The following is a 24,155-nucleotide window of genomic DNA, read 5'->3' as shown; positions in this document are numbered from 1 at the left end:
CAGAACTAAAACACATACCAATACAAAATTTAAAATTATTAAAAGAATTACATACTTTGGCCCAAATTAAAACAATTCGAATTAAAACCCATTGACAGATTAAAAGCTAAAAAGCTAAAAAACTAAAAGAAGGGGGGGGTTTCACGCCAGCCCTGCTTGATGGAAAAGAAAAGTTTTCAGGGCACGGCGAAAGACCCGGAGATCCAATATCCTTCTTATCTCCAGGGGCACATCGTTCCAGAGGGCAGGAGCTGCCACAGAGAAGGCCCTCCCCCTGGGGGTCGCCAGCCGACATTGCCTGGCTGACGGCACCCTGAGGAGTCCCTCTCTGTGGGAGCGTACTGGTCGGTGGGAGGCTATTGGCGGCAGAAGGCGGTCCCACAAATACCCAGGTCCTATGCCATGGAGCGCTTTAAAGGTGGTAACCAACACCTTGAAGCGCCTTGAATTTTCAAAGCAAATTCCTACAGCTATTTTGCTACTTTTTTTGAGTTTGAATTGAGTTCTATCATTACAAATAACGAAGTATTTGTAACAGTATTTCTTTGCTGTGGAGATGTGTTTTCCAAAACAAATTTTGAAAATTTGTCAAATTTTATATATATACATATATAATTCTATGTCAGTTGAAAATTAAAACTAAGAATGTTTATGTATTGAATTAACAAGAGCATCAGTGGATAGAGCCCATGAAAAAATTATTTTTCTCAATAGAAATTACAGCTCCTTCAAGTATTGTAGTAAGGGTTCCAGTGGCATATCTTGGCCATAACGAAAAGGCCGAAATGCTTTATCAATTTTTAGAGGACTGAGGCACAGGTCATAAATTTGATTGTAGTTATGGATCAAACGCTTGGCCTTTTCTTTTTCCAGCTTACCTGTAGTTCATAAAAAAAACAATAGTTTTTCTATTTGGACAAATCAGATGTAATAGCATATTGTGGGTATCCTTGAAGAGATCCAGTGTAATGTCAAGGCATAGTTTAATGTTATAGGAATTTTACTGTGACTGCTGTGCTCAATTCTTATTCATTTTTTAATGAGGGGGAGATGTGAAAAATGTCCCCTTCTGGAACAATTGGGCTGCAGTGGGGATAGAGTGATAGAAGCAACAGTAAAATAAAAAGGTAAAGGAGTCCCTGCGGATTTTACTGCGCTAGTTGTTGCGGACTATAGGGGCCAATACTCATCTCTGTTTCAAGGCCACTGAGCCAGTGATGTCCGAAGACATTACTGTGATCATGTGGCCAGCTTGATGCCATGGAGCACTGTTACATTCCCACTGAAGTGATACCTGTTTATCTATTCGGTTTTATATGCTTTCAAACTGCTAGGTTGGTAGGAGCTGGGATGAGGACGGGAGTGGCGCTCGGGTCTCAAACCTGAGCTTTCCAGCCGACAAACCCAGCATCTTAACTGCTGAGTCACCGCACTGGTGCTTTACGAAGAATAGAATTAGATTAGATTAGATTAGATTAGATTAGAATAGAATAGAATAGAATAGAATAGAATAGAATAGAATAGAATAGAATAGAATAGAATAGAATAGAATAGAATAGAATAGAATAACAGAGTTGGAAGGGACCTTGGAGATCTTCTAATCCAACCTCCTGCCCAGAAACCTAAAGCATACTAATTGTTTGTCAATACACCACCATGTACAGGTAGTCCTCGACTTACGACCATATTTGAGCCCAAAATGTCTAGGCAAGACAGTTAAGTGAGTTTTGCCCCATTTTATGACTTTTCCTGCCACAATTGTTAAGGGAATCAGTGCAGTTGTTAAGTTAGTAACACGGTTGTTAAGTGAATCTGGCTTCCCCATTGACTTTATTATTATTATTATTATTATTATTTATAAAATTTGTATGCCGCCCTATCTCCAAGGACTCAGGGCGGCTCACACAACAATCGACCAACAACTGTTAAAATCAACAAATATACACAAAAAAATATAAAAAGATTTTAATTTTTTTTTTAAAAAATTAAAATATACTACCCCATCAGTCCAGGCTGGGGGACATATAGACAGGTTTTCAATTCACGGCGGAAGGTGCGAAGGTCAGGGGCCAACCGGAGCCCCAAGGGAAGTTGATTCCAAAGGGTGGGGGCGCTCACAGAGAAAGCTCTACTCCTGGGGGTTGCCAGCCGACATTGTCTAGCCGACGGCACCTGAGTAGGCCCTCTCTGTGAGAGCGCACCGGGCGATGGGAAGTTGACGCTGGTTGCAGGTGGTTTGACAAATAGCCTGGGCCTAAGCCACTTTACTTGTCAGGAGGTCACAAAGGGGGATCACATGATCTTGAGAGATTTCAAACATCATAAAAACAGGCCAGTTGACCGTGGGGATGGTGGAGTGGTCATTATCACTTTGCATTGTTGTGAAAAATGGTCGTAAGCCATTTTTTTCAGTGCTGTTTTAACTTCGAACTTCGAACACTAAATGAATGGTTGGAAGTCAAGGACTACCTGTATAGAATACCTCTATTACACCATTGCTAATGACTTCTTAGGTGGCTCCAGACATATACCGGTACATCTTTATATATGACATCTAATACTATTAGTGGTCATATAATAGTATTATGACATCTAATTCAATGAAATTCTGTGTCATGGCATCTAAAATCAAGAAGTCGATCGTTCCTTAAAAACATGCTTACTTTACTTTTTTTTCTCATACTGTTTTTGAAATATATTTTTAGTGTATTTGATATAGAATAATTTTATACTGGTGTTAGATTTCTCTGTATTAATTATTTATTAATTTATACTTAGGTTTGGTTTATGGAAACAAGCAGGATTTTAGACACAGTTCAGATTAAACTTTATTGCCACCAAAGACCATCATAGAATAATACATATTATAAATAGGAAGGAAATAATATGATGAGCAAAAGCAAGCATACAAAGTCCATTGGTTTCTACTGTGGTGTCTGATTATACTACAATGGACTTTGTATGCTTGCCTTTCCCCATCATATTATTTCCTTCCTATTTATAATATATTATTCTAAAACGGTCTTTGGTGGTAATAAAGTTTAATTTGAACTGTGTCTCAAATCTTGCTTGTTTCCACACAATGCACATTGCAGAGACTGAGGAGACAGCTTTCCCTTTCTAGAAATCTCTTCCATAAATTCTCTACCCATTGGATAAGATCAACCTCCATGCATTAACTATGTTTCCCGATCAAGCTCTTTGTCGGTACATACACAGCATGGAAACGTAGCGCTGGAGCTGGCAGCACATATGATGATATGATCAAGGCCAATGTGTACAACCAGTTGTGCCTCTGTGCATTCTCAGAATTACAGAAATTAAGGTTTACAGTTTGCTTGAATCACCCAGCTGCACTTATAGAATAGAATAGAATTCTTTATGCAGATAGAAAGTAAAATACGCCATCTATCTTCAGTATCTTCAGGTAGTTAAGCAGAGCCTTGTTTAAGGTGGGATCAGCCTTACCTGTGTTTTTGACATCAGATAAATAAAGGGCTTTCTCCATTTTTCTGAACCGGTCTATCCAGGCCTCTTGGTCTTCAGAATCACTGGCATCATACGAAGTCCATGGATTAGCAGTTTGAAGTTTATACTGTTCTTTAATCTTCAAAGGAACATGTGATATTATCAGAAGTTTAGCATTTGTCAGCTCTCATAATAAAATTGTGGCGAAGAACAGTACTTAGTTCACTCTTAGAGCTCCTTCCAACATTTAATAATTATTATATACAATTTATTCTTTAAAATCAACATATCAAATTTGTGGCTTTCTGTGACAAGGTCACTTGCATGATGCAAGCATTTTGGATTCTATGAATATCCAAATTAAACCTTCTATGTTTGGCATCTTCAACTCTTAACGACTGAGCCAAAATTGAAATTCTTCTTGAGGGCCCCAGGCTGGGGACAGGCTGTCCTAGATAATGCTGAGTTTTTAATCTCATTTTTTACACTGGAAATTGGTATTCTAACAGGTTGTATTAAATAGAAAGAGCATATACATAGATTTCTTAATAATTTGTGTTAATAAACTATAAACAATATTACTGTTTTATGAACAAGAATTCTTAGCATAGGAAATGGTGTCAAGATTAATTAAATCAATTAAATAACGAGCAGTGCATAATTTTCCATTAAGAGTTTGTGGATTTAGCAATAGGGATTTTACAGTACCTGAGAGTTATCTTTAACTTGGTCCTCGTTTCTTCCTAAGAAGGAAACAATCATGACATTTTTGTTTATTCAGTTGAAAGACTATTTTAATGACTCAATCTATCAAGCATTGGCTTCTCTCAAAGATGATAGGAAGACATTTCTGAACCTATAAATGCTAATAGTTTGAACATTAATTTCTGATATGATTGTAATAGTACAATATAAAAAAATAGAGCTGTACTGAACTTGTAGAAATGTTGATAAAGTTCATATCTCAACATCATGAGCTGTTGAAATACTGGGCTTGTAGTTCAGCAACATCTGGACACCTACAAATTGCCTAATTCCGCTTTTGAAAATGTAAATATATCTGACTGTGATGTAATAGAATAGAAAAATCCTGAACAGGAACTCTTCAATGACAAACCAACTTGAACTAATAAAAAGGGAGAACAGTGACCATTTTTCAAAAGAGAAATGAAAGGATAACGATAGGAGGGAAGACAGAGCAAATGTATAGTTACAGAGATGATGATAGCGCTTCAATTATTGCTGTAATTACTTATGGAGGCTCATTCGTGTTTTTCTCCCTTAAACTGTCAACCTTGTAAGGGTTGCCCTTTTTTCATCATAAAATAATCTCATTCCCACATTTCTCTCGATTTCAGTTTTCATATCCTTCAGTTAAATCCTGTAGTTTGTCATTTGTATTGATTGGACATTATGGATAGAAGACCAGATTGTACAGCATAAAATTAAATGATGGAAAAGCATGAATCAAGTCCCAGAAATGAAAAGCAATCCTCATTGGAAACGCAGCTGGTTTGCCTATAGCCAGATGGTTAAAGTTCAAGGCCAACTGTTGCATCCTGATCGGTTTCTGTAGCAATGATTGCAATTGGCTCACCTTTGCATTTAGTCATCCCCTGAATATTAAATATGCCAGAGTGCTTTCTCAAACATAATTAGATTAATGCACCATCTAACTCAATGTTTCACATCCATCTCTCTACCAGCAGTCTGTAAATCACATGCCCAACTGTTCTAATTGTTCCTAACAGATGTATTGCAATGGTCTGAGAAGCCAACGAAGATGAGAGTAGTTTTAGACTGCTTGTTTTGTGGGTGTACTTTAACAGTTTAACAACAATAGATAGAGGAGGTATTATAAGACTGCAGCATCATCGGAAATAATAGCAATAGCACTTAGACTTATATACCGCTTCCCAGTGCTTTACAGCAGTGGTCCCCAACCCCCGGTCCGTGGACCGGTGCCGGGCCGTGGAGTACCTGGCACCGGGCCGCGCAGCGGCCGGGGGACATAAACGCTGCAGCGCAAAGGCTCCTGGGCCGTGCGCAAAAGCTCCTGGGCCGTGCGCAATGGGCCGTGCGCAAAAGCTCCTGGGCCGTGCCCCCACCCCTGCGCGCGCTCAGCGGGCCGCGGCGATAAAAAGATTGGGGACCACTGCTTTACAGCACTCTGTAATAGGTTTGCAGAGTCAGCATATTGCCCCCAACAATCTGGGTCCTCATTTTACTGACCTCGGAAGGATGGAAGGCTGAGTTGACCTTGAGCCGATCAGGATCAAACTCCTGGCAGTGGGCAGAGTTTGCCTGCAATACTGCATTCTAACCACTGCACCATCCACAGCTCTTGGGAATAAACTCCTGGTTCCCTTCCTCAACCTATGATCTACAGACATGTTGCAACTACTCCCAGAATTCTTAGAGCAAATGGGATTGCAATCCTAAAATATCTTTTGGGCATTTGGTTGGAAGAAACTACATTCTTCTGTTTTCTACATGAGGGAGTGTGAGAAAATAAAGGGCAAACATCACGGAGCATGAGGAAAGCATGCTACCATGTTTCCCTGAAAATAAGACCCTGTTTTATATTTTTTTGAACACTGAAATAAGCGCTTGGACTTATTGCCATGCGCTCAAAAGCCCGATTGGGCTTATTATCAGGGGATGTCTTATTTTGAGGGAAACAGGGTAGATGAAAGACATTATCTCCATCTTGACCTATAAAATAGTGAAAAGCAACTGTAAAAAATGCAGTTCTCATGTTTACAGAATGACTTCAATTCTCATGTTTCAGATTTTTTAAAAATATTCATCATAACCCAGAGCATTATCATATATGAAACATGCTGTCAACATGACTGGTGATATTATTAACTGTATTGTCTAGCTTGCAGTTTATCCAGACAAGATTTTTCACTTTTCTTTGGGTGAAGTTGCATTATTCATTCAGGGTACATGGCGGATTGACTGTACCAGCTGAGACAATATTTACGTATTGCAAAGAGAACCGCCATAGGAATGTACTTGTAGAAGAAAGCCATCAAAACATCTATTTTTGCATGAAGTTGTTGTTGTATTGGATGCATGCCAAAAAAAACTAACTTGTTGAAATTTGTTCTAGACTGTGAGGTCAAACTGTAATGTGACTCTTTATAATTTATAAGAGTAAACAAAACTGTCCAAGTTCTATCTTGCCAGATACTCCATTTAGAAGAAAATTGTGTAGCAAAATTATTACTAATTTCTGTTTATATGGCAACTTTGAATCCATGCCAACACAAATGATCAAATGTTAGGAAAAGAGAGAACATATTTAACTATTTTGTCAAAGCACTCAAATTAGCTGACAACAGGATAGTAGGACGGAAGTGAAATGAGAGAGTAAATATATTGAGACCGATCAATGGCCAAAATAGGACTTATGACTGAATATTAGAGGTTTTGGAGTTCTGCCATTTAGAGCTGGCATCAAAAACTGTGAACTTGTATGACAGCCATAGTTAAGTAACACTGATGATTTTTGCCTTACAAAACTTTCCAGAATTCTAGTGATGTGAATTGTATGCCCTTTAGAAGACAATGAAAAAATGGCTTCTTAACAAAGACCCAGAGGGACATGACATTAATGAATTACAGGCATTGGAAAGTAAATTTTCTATTAACTTAGAAAAATAAATGATTTAGACTTGTTTATATGCAAACATTTTATAGTCATTCTTAGGCATTAATTCTTCTTCTTCTTCTTGTGCCATATCTGTCATCGGACGTTGGCGATCATGTTGGCAAAAAAGTGCTGCTGAGTTTTGTCCAAACCAGTCCCTTAGGTTTTGAAGCCATGATGTTCTTCTTCTGCCTGGATCTCATTTGCCTTCAAACTTTCCCTGGAGGATTAAGTGAAGGATGCCGTATTTTTCTGGGTGTTGCATCACATGCCCAAAATATTCTAACTTTCGCTTTTTAATGGCTTTGATTATTTCCCTTTGCTTTCCCAGGTGGCTTGTCACCTCCTCATTTGTGATTTTGTTAATCCAATTTATACGTAACAGTCATCTGTAAATCCACATTTCAAATGCTTCTAGTTTCTTCAAGTGGTATTCTGTCAGACACCAACTCTCTACTCTGTAGAGCAGGATAGAAAAGATGTAACATCTGACAAGACTGATTTTCAGTTTTAGGCTTATGTCGTGACTGCAGAAGATCTTTTTCATTTTGAAGAAAGCTCTTCGAGCTTTCTCTATCCTTGTCTTTACTTCACTGATCATGTCCCAGCTTTCATGTAAATTAAAGACGAGGTACGTGATCCTTTCAACTTTTTCTAATGGTATTCCTTCTGAATTTATCAGTGGTAAATTAATGGGTTGTTTGCTGACAACCATGATCTTGGTTTTTGAGGTGTTAAGCTTCAAGCCATATTTTTCAGATATTTCTGAGACTGTTGATGAGGAGCTGAAGGTCTTTATGCTTACTGGCAAGCAGAACTGTATCATCAGCATATCTTAAATTGTTGATCTGAACACCATTTACTTTGAGGCCAGCATCAATGTTTTCCAGTGCTTCATTGAAAATTGACTCAGAGTAGATATTAAATAACAGTGGAGACAGAATACAGACCTATCTGACCCCTCTTCGTATTTCTGCATCATCTGAGTATTTTTGGCCTAGTCTCACATTTGCTACCTGATGCCAATATATAGGTATTAATAGAAAGTATTATTAGTGAACATCATGATGACCTTTCTTCCTAAAATAAACATCACTTCCTAGTTCGGAGAAAGTATCATGTCCATTCTAAGGGAAGTTTATATGAATATATGTAAGGTTTACATGAAACCAGGATCATCATTATTTTTCTGTTTTGGAAAGGTTACATCATCTACAGAGCACCAGTAAATAGAACAAACTTACCATGAACAAATGTGTAGTATATTACAACATTCTACGGGAATGTAAAATGTATTATCATATTAATTTGATTAATGTGCTGAAAAATGGCAGTTAATTCCTTACTTTTACAAACAAGCAAAGCAGGATTCATTCCAGTTTGAACCTTCTGCAGCAACTCTACAAATGGTTTCCATCTACACATGGAAATATATTAAAAATTAAATACAATCAATATAAGCAGATTTATTTGACAGGAAAAAGAACCAGTGTGTTGAATTAAGTCATCTGTTCTGAACCAAGTGCTTTGGTTTATTCTCTATGTTACTCCAGGCCTTTTCATCTACCCAACTGTGCCTAGCATGGATGGCCCCATTCACACCAGTGTCTAATCAGTCACCTCACAGCCATTTAAATTCTAAATTCTAACCTTTAAAATTCTAAAATTTCTCATTTAGAATTTCTAACAATTCTAAATTCTAAAATTGCGCTAGCCAATGACGGGGTCATTAAAAGACCAATTTTTTTTTGGTCTTTTAATGACCCTGTAATCCCTTATATCGGGGTGGAGTCGGTGCAAATGAATGGAGCTCTATGTTTACTGGCCAGATGCCCTTCCTGTTACCAATGCAGAGTTCGCAGCAGATAATTACTCACTGTGTCCAGAGAGAGAAATATTGACATGATAGATACAATTGAGTTGGAGAAATCTCAGAGTTCCCTGCAAGAACAGGGAACTGGAGAACCTTCCATTAATTTTTTTTAAAAGTATACAGGTATGCCATCTACAGCCCCTTGTTACCACAAAACCACAACATAGCAATCAAATGCATGGGTTTCAGTTTCAATTTATCTTTCTATACCATATTTTATTTCTTTAGCAGGACTTTGTTAAGCTACTGGAACATCTTAAAGACCAGAATAACCTGAGATAATTTATCAAACTTAAATACATTTAATTAGGAAATGGCTCAGAGCTGGATTTTAGTTAATTACAACAGAGTTTTATTCCCAATGGAAGTGGATGTTAAATGGAAGTGGATATTAAATTAGAGGATGCACAGGTAAATTAATGCTGATGACACATATATATCGCACAATTTATTTTATTTATAATAGAACACAAAAACATTTGGGGTCTTAACTCTGAGTTTGCCTAAGCTTTGCACAGACACCAAATATTAATGATTATCACCTTTAAAGCACTCCATGGCTTAGGACCTGGTTATTTACGGGACCACCTGCTACCACTAGTAGCCTCCCACTGGCCAGTACGCTCCCATAGAGAGGGGTTTCTCCGGGTGCCGTCGGCCAAACAATGTCGACTGGTGGCCTCCAGGGGGAGAGCCTTCTCTGTGGGGGCACCTACGATCTGGAATGAGCTCCCCCCGGAGATACGGAGGATCCCGGATCTGCACACCTTCCATCGCGCGCTTAAGACTTTTTTATTTCATCAAGCTGGCCTGGCCTAAATCTTCTCCCCTTTTTAAATGTAAATTTTAATTTGTTTTTAAATTATGGGGTATTTTAAATTTGTCTCAGCCAAATTATTTAATTCGTTTTTATTCTATTTTAAATTTCTGAATTTATGTGTTTTATTTTGTGGCTGTTCACCGCCCTCAGTCCTTCGGGAGTAGGGTGGTATAGAAATAATAAATAAATAAAATAAATAAATTAAGGAAGGGATCCAATATTTTTGTCCTCTTCCTAGCGTTGTACATTAGTATCCATCTTAGAAGAGAGATGTTGCCAATGGCCTCTTTAATAACAGCAAGAACTAGTTAATGGAAATTGGAGCTCACTGAACAAATCTAGTCGCTTCTATAAACACTGTAAGTGTTTCATTTCTAGCATCACACCATTTCAATCATGCTACCATGTTCAGAGCTGATCTATAGGTTGCATTTATTTTTATATTTTTACCCCACAATTTTTTCATTTGCAGCTCAAGGTAGTGAACATACCTAATATAATCTTCCTTCACTAATCCTCCTATTTTTCCCCACAACAATGACGGCTGAGAGTGTGTGAGTGACCCAAAGTCACCCGGCCAGTTTTTCATGCTTAAAGCAAGACTAAAATTCAGTCTCCTGGTTTCTAATCTAGGCCAGCACCTTAACCAGTACATCAAACGGTCTTTCTAGAATTGGGATCTCTAGGAACATAGTGTCAAATTATTGTGGACAAAAAGAAGTAAGCATTCCATTAAAACTCACTGCATTCTGCCTCTTCTACCAAAGTCACATAAATTGGCCAAAGTTTCCATCATCCCAGGATGTAGAATTAGTCCGTGCTTTTGGCAAATATCCTCTACCTGAAAATTACATGTTTTCATGAAATTTTATTGGCAAGCTATAAACGAAAAAAAGCTATGTATAAAAAAAACCCCAGCATGATTGAGAAAGCAAAATTTCTCATGTTGTTTTAGAGTAAACGGTGTTCAAAACTCACTCCCCTAGGCCCTTGCCCACAAAGCATTGAAAGATTTGGAATTCGCTCAATGTAGCAGGCTTCAGACCTGCTTCGTATTTCACCTTCTCATAGTCCTCATATAACAGTTAAATATTACCTGCCACAAAAACGTCCCAGAGAATTGAATTCTGAAACATGTAAGTCAACAATGATATTTTTGGATAGCGCTGGAATTAAAAAAAAAGTGAAAAGCAAAAATAAGGAGCCAGACTGTAGATAGTAGCCAAGATTGGCTAAGGCATCTGATCTTGAAAATGCCAGCAACAGCAAACAAAACCTTAATACGTTGAAAAATTGACAGTTTGCATTCTTTTCATGAAATTCAGAGTTCATCTGCTTTGGGCAACTGCCTCACTCTGCCCAACAATAGTGCCAACTCTGAGATGGGATTCTTACTACTTTCAGAAAGCTGGACATCCATTCTATGCACTGCAAGGCAGCCATTTGTCCATAATGGTATAGGGTTTTCAGCTTGTGCAGAGGGTTGGACTAGAAGACCTCCAAGGTCCCTTCCAACTTTGTTACAGTATTTTATTATTTTGTTATGCACCTCTTCCTATTCAAGGCCTTGTAATGGAGAGTGGATTTCTATATTGCTGGGTATTTTTTCCCTTCATGTAAAATAATAATAATAATCTATTTCTGATATTATTTTATCAATGCAACATAGGTCAAAAACTAATATAAAATTATATAAAGATTTATGTATTGACATCCAAATGGATCTGCATCACTTAGGCTACCTTATCATATTTAAGCCTAAAACCTAGAACATTCAAAAGACAAAAACAAAGGCATACTAAACAATATTTTAAAATTACTATAATATAATAAAAGTGACAAAGCAAGCAAGTGGCAGGATTTCCCAACTTAAATTTATGCTAGTACTGACTATATAAATAGACTAGTAAATCTATCTATCTATCTATCTATCTATCTATCTATCTATCTATCTATCTATCTATCCATCCATCCATCCATCATATTTATATAGCCACCCATCTCGCAAATATGACTCTGGGCAACATACAATTAAAAAATAAGCCCCCCCCCCAAATGAACAACATTAAAAACATTCTACAATTTTAAAAAAACCACCATAAAGACAAAGAGAAAGCACTTTCAATGTTACAAGCTATATAGCTATCTCACAATTCACTATTTCCTTGAGATCTTCAAGCTTGTTGACACAACTATGTTTTAAGGGACTTCCTAAAGGATGGGGTCAATCTCACCATGGTGTGTTGGTTGTTGTTCCACAGGGTGAATGCCATGACAGAAAAGACCCCTCTCCTGGGTCCCACCAGATGTGATTCCTTAACAGATGGGACCACATTTTTTTCTGCTGGACATGATGGGATAGGCAGATTAGATTGGGAAGAGGTGGTCCCTCAAATGGTCCCTTACCTCAGGAAATGAAAGAAGGCCTGAGCAAATCTGGTCTTCTTGCAGAAATCTCTGGGTTAATTTTTCAAAATCCAGCTCTCCGTTGTGTTCTTTTAATATCTGCTTCAGTGCCAGAAATGTGTTTTCTGATGTCCAAGAGCTAAAGAATGATAGCATGAAGAGACAACTTATCTTGCATTCTTGAAAAAAGAAGCTACATATTAAAATTTTAACATTTACATATTAGAACTGTTGTCTTAGCTTTAGGCTATTGCTAATCAAACGGAAGCTGAAAACAGAAGATGCTTTTTTAATTGATATTTATAATATAATATGCAAAATTAAAATAGAACCTTGGATTCTTTTTATTTTGATTCTTCTCAGGAAGGGTATGTTGCATTTTGCCTGATGCCTGGAGTATTAATAACTGGATCAATTTTTCATAATCTATCTAAAAGAAACATAAAGAAATATAATTTCAAAGGCTAATTTTAAAACGGGAATTCAAAATTCCAGAAGAAAAAAAAACATGGTGTAGAAAATATTACTGCTATTGGTTGAACTGTGTATAATATATGTTAATAAATTAAATCTAATTTTAGTACAGCTGAAGAGGCTGGATCTGCTGAAATCCATGGGATCAGAACAGAAGAAAAGCCACTTAAGTCAGACAAATAGCCAATACTGGAAGCAGTCTATTATTAATTGACTTTCCATAATTATCAGCCAAATCACTATGGTTAAGCCAAAGGCAAGAGAGGAACACTATAACAGTTTATGCTCTTGTCTCTTTGCAACTGGTATTTGAGGACACATGCTGTTTCTAATCCTGAATATCCATCCATCCATCCATCCATCCATCCATCCATCCATCCATCCATCATCTATTTACATATTCTATCTCTCATCTGTCCGTCCGTCCATCCATCCATCCATCCATCCCTATCTATCTATCTATCTATCTATCTATCTATCTATCTATCTATCTATCTATCTATCTATCTTATCTATCATCTACAGGATAGTCCTTGGTAGCCTTATTCTTATACAAGATTTGTTGAATCCTCCTTCAGAGCTGTCTAAATTGACAAATAACCACCAAGTCCTATGAGAGGTCAATTCCACTGGCTATTATCACTTAGAGTAGTAGGGAATATTATTACTTACAGTAGTAGGGAACATGGTGTTTTTCCCCAACACCCTGCTTGTGGTTATAAATTAAGATTCCTCCAGACCTATGCCATCAATATGCCAAAAGAATAAGGTAGTCTTTAAAAAGCTCCTTTCCAATGAGCTCAACATTATAAATTTGATACATAGTTCAAAACCTTATATTAGCATACCAGTTCTTGGTCATTAGCTTGTGAACACCTCTTGAAAAGCAGTTTGACAGTTGGTAATTGTAGCGGGATATCATGTTTGAGAAGCAGGGTGCTCAACTGGCCCTGAGACAGAAATCCTGATTTCCTGGGATCCATCTTCTTGAGCTCTTCATTCAGGCTGGTCAAAGCAGTGAGACTTATAGGATGAAGTTCAAATTCCTTTCTGAGCAGAACTAGAAGAGAATCATCCTCATCCTTGGTCTCTGTTAACTCTGGCAGAATGCCCTGATGAAAGAAATGCTATCATTTTACTTAGAGGACTGTCCCTTCCCAATTGTTTCTATCTTTCTCACCTGATCTAGTAGGATGGTCATGATGTGGGGTCCATCAGATAAGATCTGTCAACTGATGGGGCTTGGGAGGAGGGCCTTTTCTGCCATGGTGCCCACTCTGTGGAACATCATTCCATCTGACATTACATGAACCCCTACCCTGATGGTCTTTTGCAAGGATCTAAACATTTGGTTTTGTACCCAGATCTGGACCCAGAAGTGTGATGAGCCCATTTCTTGGCTTTGCTGACAGTTATTTATGAAACTTGGCTGCTATGTTTTTTGTTTTATATTTTGCATTTTAAAAAATCAATTTTATTATAAGAGTCATTTAAGTGAGAAAGGTGGCTGGATAAATGAGATGATAGATAGACAGACAGACAGACAGACAGACAGACAGACAGACAGATAGATAGATGATAGATGGATGGATGGATGGATGGATGGATGGATGGATGGATATGATAGAGATAGATAGATAGATAGATAGATAGATAGATAGATAGATAGATAGATAGATAGATAGATGATAGATAGATAGAGCTAGATATCTCAGAGTGCCATGAAATAAGTAAAAACGATAGAGCAATATTAAGAATTGACATAGACAAACAGTTACTAAGGCCCAAAGCTTGAAAAAAATAACTAAGTTTTCATTTTATATTTGGGGACACAGCACAGAAGGCTGTAATGTTTCTGATTTAGATGTAAAAAAAGCAGTGGGGCTTCAGTTGCATGGTCTCAGCCAGCATCTTGACTTTTTCAACTACCACTGTATACCCCTGATTTAGCTCCATTTCTATCCATTTCATAACATACAATGGATATTTTATGATACCTGCCCATTCTCTATTTATGACCTCCTTTATAGAATTTACACGTTGTCTACTATCTTCTCCAAGCAGCTTTGAAGAATTAATTTTATATCCAAACAATGTTAATTGTGTGTATGTCCTTAGATATAGATATGTGTGTACCTCTAAATCAGTCTTGGCTCTAGGCAACTACATGGACAAGTCCCTGCAGTTTCCTTGGCAACATTTCTTGGCAGTGGTTTGCCATTGCTTCCTTCCTTAGGCTAAGAGAGAATGACTGGCCCAAAGTCACCAAGCTGGCTTTGTGCTTACGACAAGACTAGAATTGTGTCTCCCAGTTTCTAGCTCAGTACACTTTAAGCAGTACACCAAATTGTCTCTTATGTTAATATTAAATAAATATTAAAAATAAATATTTGTGATCAAGATGTTTTTAAAGCACACAAAAGTACCAGCAGAAGATAAAAGTAATATCAATTTGCTGTTCTGCAAACTACCTAATTATATAGAATCATTAGATATATTTATGAACAGTCGCAAATTTTTATGAAAGCACAGAATTTTTCAACTGAGATGCCATAATTGAAAAGGCCCTCTTTATGGTCAATGGGTGACACATTTCATTTAGCATGACATCTGGTCAAGGATCTAGTTTAAAGGACTGGTAGGAAACCAAGTTAGCTATATGTGGTGATCCTTCAGATCATCTGAATATGACTTAAAAATTAATTTGCCAACACTTTGAAATCAACCCACAAAAGACTTAGGATTCTATGCACAGGTTAAGTCATGGACATACATACTACAATAAAACTATTTGGTTTCAGTAAACAAGCTCTATATAATACTTTGGTAAGAAAGTTTTACCACTGTGGTAAAATATATTGGACTATTTCTGCCTCTCTAGAAGGTGCTTATGAAACCAAGTGTAACTACTGAAGTAAACAATGTTTACTTACCTGTTGTTGAAATGGTTTTGAATTCTGAGCTTCAAAAGATGGTTTTTTGATAGAGTGAATGTAAGATAAGGATTTATCCCCACAGGGTGCAGTAACACAATGCAAATTTAGTGGTTTTAGTTCCTTAAATAATGAACAGGAAGTAAAAAAAGAGGAGTAAAGAAAAATCAATTTTCATTCTGTAAAATCAGTACAAATACTAACATCCTTTTAACAGGAAAAAAAAGGACGAAAGATCATGACCATGGCAAGGGTATAGGTTGAGCTCTGTGGGGAGGGATTTCCAGCTCTTTTTCCTCACAAATTGGCACATTCTCCTGTATTATATAAAAACTATTAATATTACATTTGGAAGAGAAGAACTGAAAGAACTGATAGCCTGTCATCATGAATACATGTGTGAATGAGGGAAGAATGTTTTTTAACAAAAGATTTATCCAGTCTTTTGTCATGTCCAACATGCATCTCTGTCCATCTATGGCAGGGGTATCAAACTCATGTTGTCACGGTGGCATCACATGACATATTAGGACTTTTCCCCCCTTCGTTAAACCAGGTGCGGGCCAGTGCTTAAGGCATCTGGCCTGAGGGCTGGGAGTTTGACAGCCCTGATCTATGGCAATAATAACACAATAACAACCACTTAATTGATACCTTGCCCATAATCTACTACTAAGCAGTTGCTTTATTCCTGTTCATTCAATCTTCCCCAGTCTAGTCTGCTCAGGGTGGATTCTTGGAATTTTGGGAACTACTATCCCAAGTAGGGGCAGGCAATAGCGGCAGCATTCATAATAAAAATGATGATATGAAAATGATGATATGTACATCATGACATCATTATGCTCATGAAACAATAATATCACAAGATCCTACGGAAGACCATAGTTACTTCATTCCATGTCCTCATTTACTCTCATGCTACAGTAGTGGCCAAAATTGTGGAAACCTTTTGGGAAAAGTGTATTTTCTAATGCTAGTTAATAACACCACTTTTCTTTTTTTTGGAGTAGTACCATAAAATTATATATCAATGGAAAAATAATTTAATCAAGAATATAATGCAATAACTTTTATGAAGGATTTGCTATTAGAATAGCATTTACAGCATAAAGAAGAAAAGTGAAACACGTAGAAAAAAACAAGATATACAAAAATTATCATCATAGAAAAAATGAAATATACAAAAATAATCACGTCAGTTAATACTTAGTTGGGTAACCTTTAGCATGAATTACGGCCTTACAACATCTTCCCATGGAGTGAACCAAGTCTTTTTGTTCTACAGCTGTTATAATGTGAAACCAAGATTGAATGATTGCGTCTATTAACTGGATTTTATTGCTTGGTCGCTTCTGACTAACAAGTTTCTTTAGTCGGCTACGTAGATTTTCAGTTGGGTTAAGGTCTGGGCTATTCCCAGGCCATTCCAGCAGTGGAATATGATTATCTTGAAACTCCCCCCAAAAAAGTGGTGTTATTAGCCATCAAACCTCAAAAATACACTTTTCCCAAAAGATTTCCACAATTTTGGCCACTACTTATCACTGTGATCACCCATTGAAGGTCATCTATGAAAGGTTGGATAGGATACTCACAGGAACGGAAGAAAATTTAATAAAATTGTTTTATAATTTTTTGCTATATATTGAATTGGAGGAGGAACAGGTAAAAGAAACAATGATAGCTTGGGGAAGAAATTTTAGACATTCAATTGAACTTGAAAAATGGCAACAACTATGGGAAAGGAACTATAAATTAACAATGTCCACCGCATATAAGGAAAACCAATATAAAATGTTTTATAGATGGCATATGCCACCGGAGAAGTTAGCAAAAATGTTTAAAAATAAATCAGTGAAATGTTGGAAATGTCACCAACTACCAGGATCCTATTATCATATGTGGTGGACATGCCCTGAAGTAAAAAACTATTGGAATAAAATTAAAACCTGGCTGGAAGAAATGACAATTACGTATTGAATTCAAATCAGAGTTGTTCCTATTGGGTATCCTACCTGACAAAATTAAAAAGGAATATATTTATTTGATTATACATAATAACAGCTGTAAGAATTGTTTGTGCTCAAAATTGAAAATTAGAGAAAATATCTTTGGAAGATGAAGTAATAAAAAAAGATTTTAGATTGTGCAGAAATGAACCGATTAACTTTGTTGTTTAAAGATAGGGAAGAATCAGAATACTTTATTTATTTATTTATTTATTTATTTATTTATTTATTTATTTATTTATTTATTTATTTATTATTCGAATTTCTATACCGCCCTTCTCCTTTCGGACTCAGGGCGGTGAACAGCCAAAATAAAAGCATTTATACATAAAGTACGATTAAAAATAGATTTAAAATAATTAAATTTGGCCCATAGTTTAAAATTTATCAATTTAAAATCCATAACAAAATTTAAAACCAACCATAAAAATCATAAAATCAAGAGAGACCGGCTAACTGAAAGAGATGAGTTTTTAGGGCCCGACGAAAAGTCCAGAGGTCGGAGATCACTCGTATCTCTGGGGGTAGATTGTTCCAAAGGGTAGGTGCCACCACAGAGAAGGCTCTCCTCCTGGGGGTCGCCAGCCGGCATTGTCTAGCTGACGGCACCCTGAGGAGGCCCTCTCTGTGGGAGCGAACTGGCCAGTGGGAGGCTATTGGTGGCAGAAGGCGGTCCCATAAGTACCCTGGCCCTAAGCCATGGAGCGCTTTAAAGGTGATCACCAACACCTTGAAGTGCACCCGGAAGTCCACCGGAAGCCAATGCAGCTCGCGCAGGAGAGGAGTCACATGGGAGCACCCCGTCGCTCCCATAATCCCCCGCGCGGCCGCATTCTGCACCAGTTGGAGCCTCTGGGTGTACCCCAAGGGGAGCCCCATGTAGAGAGCATTACAATAGTCCAGACTAGAGGTGACGAGTGTTTGAGTGACTGTGTGTAGTCACAGATCCAGAAAGGGGCGTAATTGGCGTATCAGACGAACCTGATAAAAAGCCCCCCTGGCCACGGCCGTCATATGCCCTTCTAAAGACAGCCTTGGGTCCAGGAGGATGCCCAAGTTGCGGGCCTTTTCGTGGGGGCCAGTGATTCGCCCCCAATAACCAGCGATTGCGTCAGCTGGCTATACCGGGACGCCAGCAGCCACAGCCACTCGGTCTTGGAAGTGTTGAGTCGAAGCCTGTTTCTCCCCATCCAGACCCGCACGACCTCCAGGCACTGGGACATCACTTCCAAGGCATCATTAGGATGGTCTGGGGTGGAGATGTACAGCTGAGTATCATCAGCGTACTGATGGAACTCCACCCCAAAACCACGGATGATCTCACCCAGCGGCTTCACATAAATGTTGAACAGGAGGGGCGAGAGGACCGACCCTTGTGGCACCCCACAAACAAGGCGCCTCGGGGTCGACCGCTGCCCCCCTGTCAACATGGATTGCAACCAGTCGGAGAGATAGGAGGAGAACCACCGCAAAATGGTGCCCCCCACTCCCAGTCCCTCCAGCCGGTGCAACATGATACCATGGTCGATGGTATCAAAAGCCACTGAGAGGTCTAACAGGACCAGGACAGAGGAGTAACCCCTATCCCGAGCCCTCCAGAGATCATCACCAATGCGACCAATGCCGTTTCCGTGCTGTACCCAGGTCTGAAGCCGGACTGGAGTGGATCCAAATAGACAGCTTCATCCAGGTACTGTGGAAGTTGTCGCGCCACCACACTCTCAACAACCTTTGCAATAAAGCGAAGGTTGGAGACTGGACGATAGTTAGCCAAAACAGCCGGGATGGCTTCTTGAGGAGAGGCCTCACCACCGCCTCTTTCAAGGCAGCCGGCAGGACACCCTCACTCAAAGAAGCATTGATAATTCCCTGGAGCCAGCCTCGTGTAACCTCCCGGGAAGCCAGAACCAACCAGGAGGGACACGGGTCCAATAAACATGTGGTGGCGTTCAGCCGTCCCAAGATCCTGTCCACGTCCTCAGGAGCCACAGGATCGAATTCCTCCCAGATAACATTCTCAAGGCCTGCCTCAGTCATTTCGTCTTAACTAACCCAGTCAGCGGCTAAGTCTTCCCGAATCTGAGTTATTTTATCATCCAGATACTGTACAAAATCCTCAGCTCAGCCCTGCAAGGGGTCCTCCCGCGCTCCCAGATGGAGAAGGGAGCGGGTCACCCTGAACAGGGCGGCTGGGCGGTTATCTGATGACGCGATAAGAGCGGCAAAATAACTAGATTTTGCCACTTTTATCGCCACTAGGTAGGTCTTAATATGAGACCTTACCAGTGTCAAGTTGGATTCGGAACGGCTGGCCCTCCAACCGCTCTCTAGGCGTCTTTTCCGGCACTTCATCTCTCTCAGCTGCTCGGAGAACCAAGGAGCTAAGTGAGTTTGGTGCCGGGTCAGAGGTCGCAAAGGCACGACCCGGTCCAAAGCCCCGGCAGCCGCACTATCCCAGGCGGCCACCAGGTCATCAGCCGAGTCGTGAGCTAGAGTTTCAGGAAATGGCCCAAGCTCCATCTGGAACCTATCAGGATCCATCAGGCGCCTGGGGTGGAACCACCTGGTTGGCTCCGCCTCCCTGTGATGGGGTGCAGCAGTCAGAAAGTCAAGTCGAAGGAGCGACTGGTCAGACCATGACAAGGGTTCAGTATCTATATCCCCTATATCAAGGCCACTCAACCACTGACCAGAGACAAAAACTAAGTCCAGAGTGTGTCCCCCCATGTGAGTAGGGCCGTGAATTACTTGGGTCAGATCCATGGCCGTCATGGAAGCCATGAACTCCCGAGCTACCTCAGAAGTTTCACCAATGGATGGCAAGTTGAAATCCCCCATGACCACAAGTCTGGGGGTATCAGCCGCCACCTCAGCTATAACATTGAGGAGTTTGGGCAGGGTCGTCGCCACGTGGCAGGGAGCCAGGTACGTGATCAACAGACCCATCTGCACCCCATGACCCCACTTCACGAAAAGGGACTCACATCCGGCTATCTGAGGCACAGTGGTCTCCCTCGGATCAAGACCCTCTCTTATAATGACCACCCCCCCCCGCCCCTGCCCTGAGCTCTCGGCTGATAAAATGCACGGAAGCCTGATGGGCACATCTCCACGAGGGGAACCCCCCCCTCATGGCCCAACGAGGTCTCCGTAATACCTGCCAGGTCCGCTCCCCCCTCCTGAATAAGATCACAAATGAGGGGGGCTTTATTTACTACGGACCTGGCATTACACAACATCAGCCGGAGACTCGGGCCCTGAGACTCTAAGCAGCCTGAGGAATGGGAAGAGCTAAGGGGACCGAGGCATGCAATCGCTCGGAGATAGCGAGCGCATGCCCCCACCACATGATACGGCTCCCTGCTCCCACCATACCTGCCCCTCCCACTCAGCGTATTGATGGAGAAGCCCTCAGTAGAGGGCATTCTAACAGTCCCCTTTCCCCCAGAGTCCGTACCCCCTATGGCACCATTAACAGCCAGACTGGCCAACCCTTTAGAATATGAATTATTTTTATTGTTGGTTGGAAAAGAGATATAAATGATTAATTTTATAACTATGTGTAAACATTTGATGGCAAGAATATGGTTATAGGAATGAACTTTTATAGTGGTTTGGATGGCGATTAAGATAGAAGAAACTGTTGGAACAAGAAGAATAAAAAGAACTGAAGAAGTCAACACCGAGATGTCACAGGGGATGACTGATGTATTAAATGTTTGTTTGTCTTAAAAAATAAAAAACCTTTTTTTTTTAAAAAAAAAAAGAAAGGTTGGCTTATTAGTAGGGCTGATCCTGAGACTGTTTCCCATCTGTAAATGAATGAGAAAATGAAGGTACTATAACAATTGTAACAACTTACTTTGCTGTCGACAGATCTGATAACATTTGTCTCTGTTTGTTTGGATGTATATTTTTCCATTCCATCTTTGTTCTGAGATTCAATATTCACACCATTATTGATTTGCTGACCAGGTGGCTTATTGAGGTCTGGGAATTTTCCATTTCTCTGTCTTATATTACACAGAGGTAATGTTTGGAGCATGGACTGTGCCTCAGGTTTCGCAATCTCCTTTGCTTTCCTGTGGGTGGGAAGTATTCAATATATATTTTGGCACCGAGATGTAACTACTTAATCTTTTCTCCATTTACATCCAAAATATTTCTTTTATGAGACATTTGTTTATTAGGCAAAAATGAGGTAGTGTAATCAATGGATGTAGCCCCAAAAAGTGAACTAATTATATCTATATCTGTTGCCGAACTACTAAGAGGCATGTGATGTCATCACCAGGAAGCATATGACTAGATTTTGAGCTCATGGTGGTAACAGTAGTCTTGTTTTATGCCTTCCAATAAGCAGGGAAAATATAGGTTTGATAAATGAATGAATGCTAGAATGCTAATATTTGAAATAGAGGTTCTCTTCTACTTATCAATCAGTTGATAAGGAATAATAACCAATAGTATTTAAAAATTCTAGTTCAATCAATCAGAATACAGCTGCAAGGGACCTTAGAGGTCTTCTATTCCAGATCCCCGCTCAAGCAGGAGACCCTTATTTTAACCATTTAGTTATGTCCCACTCTTGGTGACTTTATAGCAAGTGCTCTCCATGGTGCCCTGTCAATTTAACAATAGGATAGGATTAATAGTAGGTGGTGGAGGAAAAACCTTGTCCATCAATGTTCTCTTCTATTTCTTCCTTTTGTGTGATTTCAGATCTTACACATTACGGATGCTTCCTGCACTTGTTAAATCTAGACCTATGTACCATTATCTTACAATGGTTCTGTTATATTTTGTTGAAAGACAAATGTTAAGGAAATGTTATCTCTTAGAATGTCTCCCTTTTCTGTGAGATGTATGCAAAGTACAAGGAAAACACTGTTGTTTAGAAGGAATGGGGAAGTGGTTGGTCCATCACAGTTTCTCATTATGACATCCATAAGAAGGATTTGCCCTGTAATAGAAAACTTCAGTTGAAGTTAAGCCATCTAACAAGATACCAAAGAAATGAAGTTTTGGCTCATTCAATAAGTCTGAATAGAAGCAAAATGGCATGGTGAAAAAGGAGAATAAGCCTCTCCTTTACAACACAAAGTCTTTGATGAAAATTATAAAGAAGGTATATTATATAATTTGCAGAGTTACATCAGGTGCACTTCCTTTAAACCCGGAAGTTATTGGTGAAAATTACAAAGAAGTTATTCTATATAATTTATAGAATTGTGTACATACGTGGCTTCAAGGTTGAAACAGTGGAAGGGGAAATGAAATAATTTGAACTAAAAGAATTCGGAGATTATCCTGTTTAACGATCCCTGGTTAATAGAAGGCAGGCTTGTATGAATCCAACACAATTTTAGTTCTTACAAGCATGTCTGAACACCCAGAGAATATTTATCTTGGACCAGCAATATAGAATAGAATAGAATAGAATAGAATAGAATAGAATAGAATAGAATAGAATAGAATAGAATAGAATAGAATAGAATAGAATAGAATTCTTTATTGGCCAAGTGTGATTGGACACACAAAGAATTTGTCTCTGGTGCATAAGCTCTCAGTGTACATAAAAAGAAAAAAATACATTCATCAAGAATCATAAGTTACAACACTTAGTGATAGTCATAGGTTACTAATAAGCAATCAAATCATACTAGGAAACAAAACAGTATAAATCATAAAAATACAAGCAACATGGTGTTAAATATTATAAATAAATAGATAGATAAACAAGTTAAATATTGTGTTAAAAGCATCTAGGATGCTCGGTGGACTGGTGGAGGTGGTGGGAGCAGGGGAAGAGGGAATGGTTTCTCGCGCATGCATATGTGTGCATGCACATCCGCCCACCACTTCCACGACTTGGTATATAGAGAAGCTGTGGATTTATAAATGACATAACAATAAAAAAACAATTTATCCTCCTTCCTGGGCATTTAAAAATAACCCAAAACTGAGGTAAAACTATTTGAGCCCTTTAATTTGTGTGGTCTTCCTGCAATGGATTAAAAAATGAAATGTTTCCCTATTCTCTTAAATGTCCTGATGCTGATAATAATAATAATTTAATGTCAAGTATCAGCATTTATTGCATTTTAATTGCAATATATGTTTTGTGGCATCTTTGATATTTTAGTTAAAGACATAATGCTATGAATTCTAATCAAAATTACATTTCCCTGAGATCATACTTACCCATCACTTTTCTCTACAAGGCATCGGACATATTTGCTCCCAATTATCTTTATTACAGTCTCGTAATTTGCACCAAATCCATAAGGTAGGTTTCTTACTGAAGCCATTACCAGTTCTATCTTGCTCTCCCCAAAAGATCACTTTCCTGTAATTTTCCTGGAGAAGTTTATTTCTTTAAAAATGGAAACTGAAAGTGGGTAGATGGGTCCTGCAAATATTTTAGGAATATATGAGTATCAATTAACTCAGTAATGAAATAACAAAAGCTTGGCTGAAGAGCTTATAAATTAGCTACCTTGTTTAAAAG

At 38.9% G+C, this 24,155-nt stretch overlaps 1 protein-coding gene across 1 annotated transcript; it reads right to left on the bottom strand.

Moving 5' to 3' along the window:
* Nucleotides 1-717: 717 nt before the first annotated feature.
* Nucleotides 718-23,955, bottom strand: CUNH1orf87 (chromosome unknown C1orf87 homolog). Its single transcript, XM_070939502.1, has 11 exons — nt 23,849-23,955; nt 21,507-21,726; nt 15,633-15,755; nt 13,548-13,811; nt 12,558-12,655; nt 12,226-12,364; nt 10,563-10,660; nt 8,473-8,543; nt 4,177-4,211; nt 3,469-3,607; nt 718-878 (listed from the first exon to the last, which is right to left on the bottom strand). Exons 1-11 carry the CDS (start codon nt 23,953-23,955, stop codon nt 718-720), a joined length of 1,455 nt encoding a protein of 484 aa, XP_070795603.1.
* Nucleotides 23,956-24,155: the final 200 nt, after the last annotated feature.

The sequence above is a fragment of the Pituophis catenifer genome, unplaced genomic scaffold, assembly GCF_029215685.1.
Source record: "Pituophis catenifer annectens isolate HBS135680 unplaced genomic scaffold, rPitCat1.0.hap2 SCAF_3, whole genome shotgun sequence".
In the NCBI taxonomy this organism is placed as follows: Eukaryota; Metazoa; Chordata; class Lepidosauria; order Squamata; family Colubridae; genus Pituophis; species Pituophis catenifer.
The sequence above is the reverse complement of the archived record's forward strand: the minus strand, read 5'-3'. Positions and strand labels throughout refer to the sequence as shown.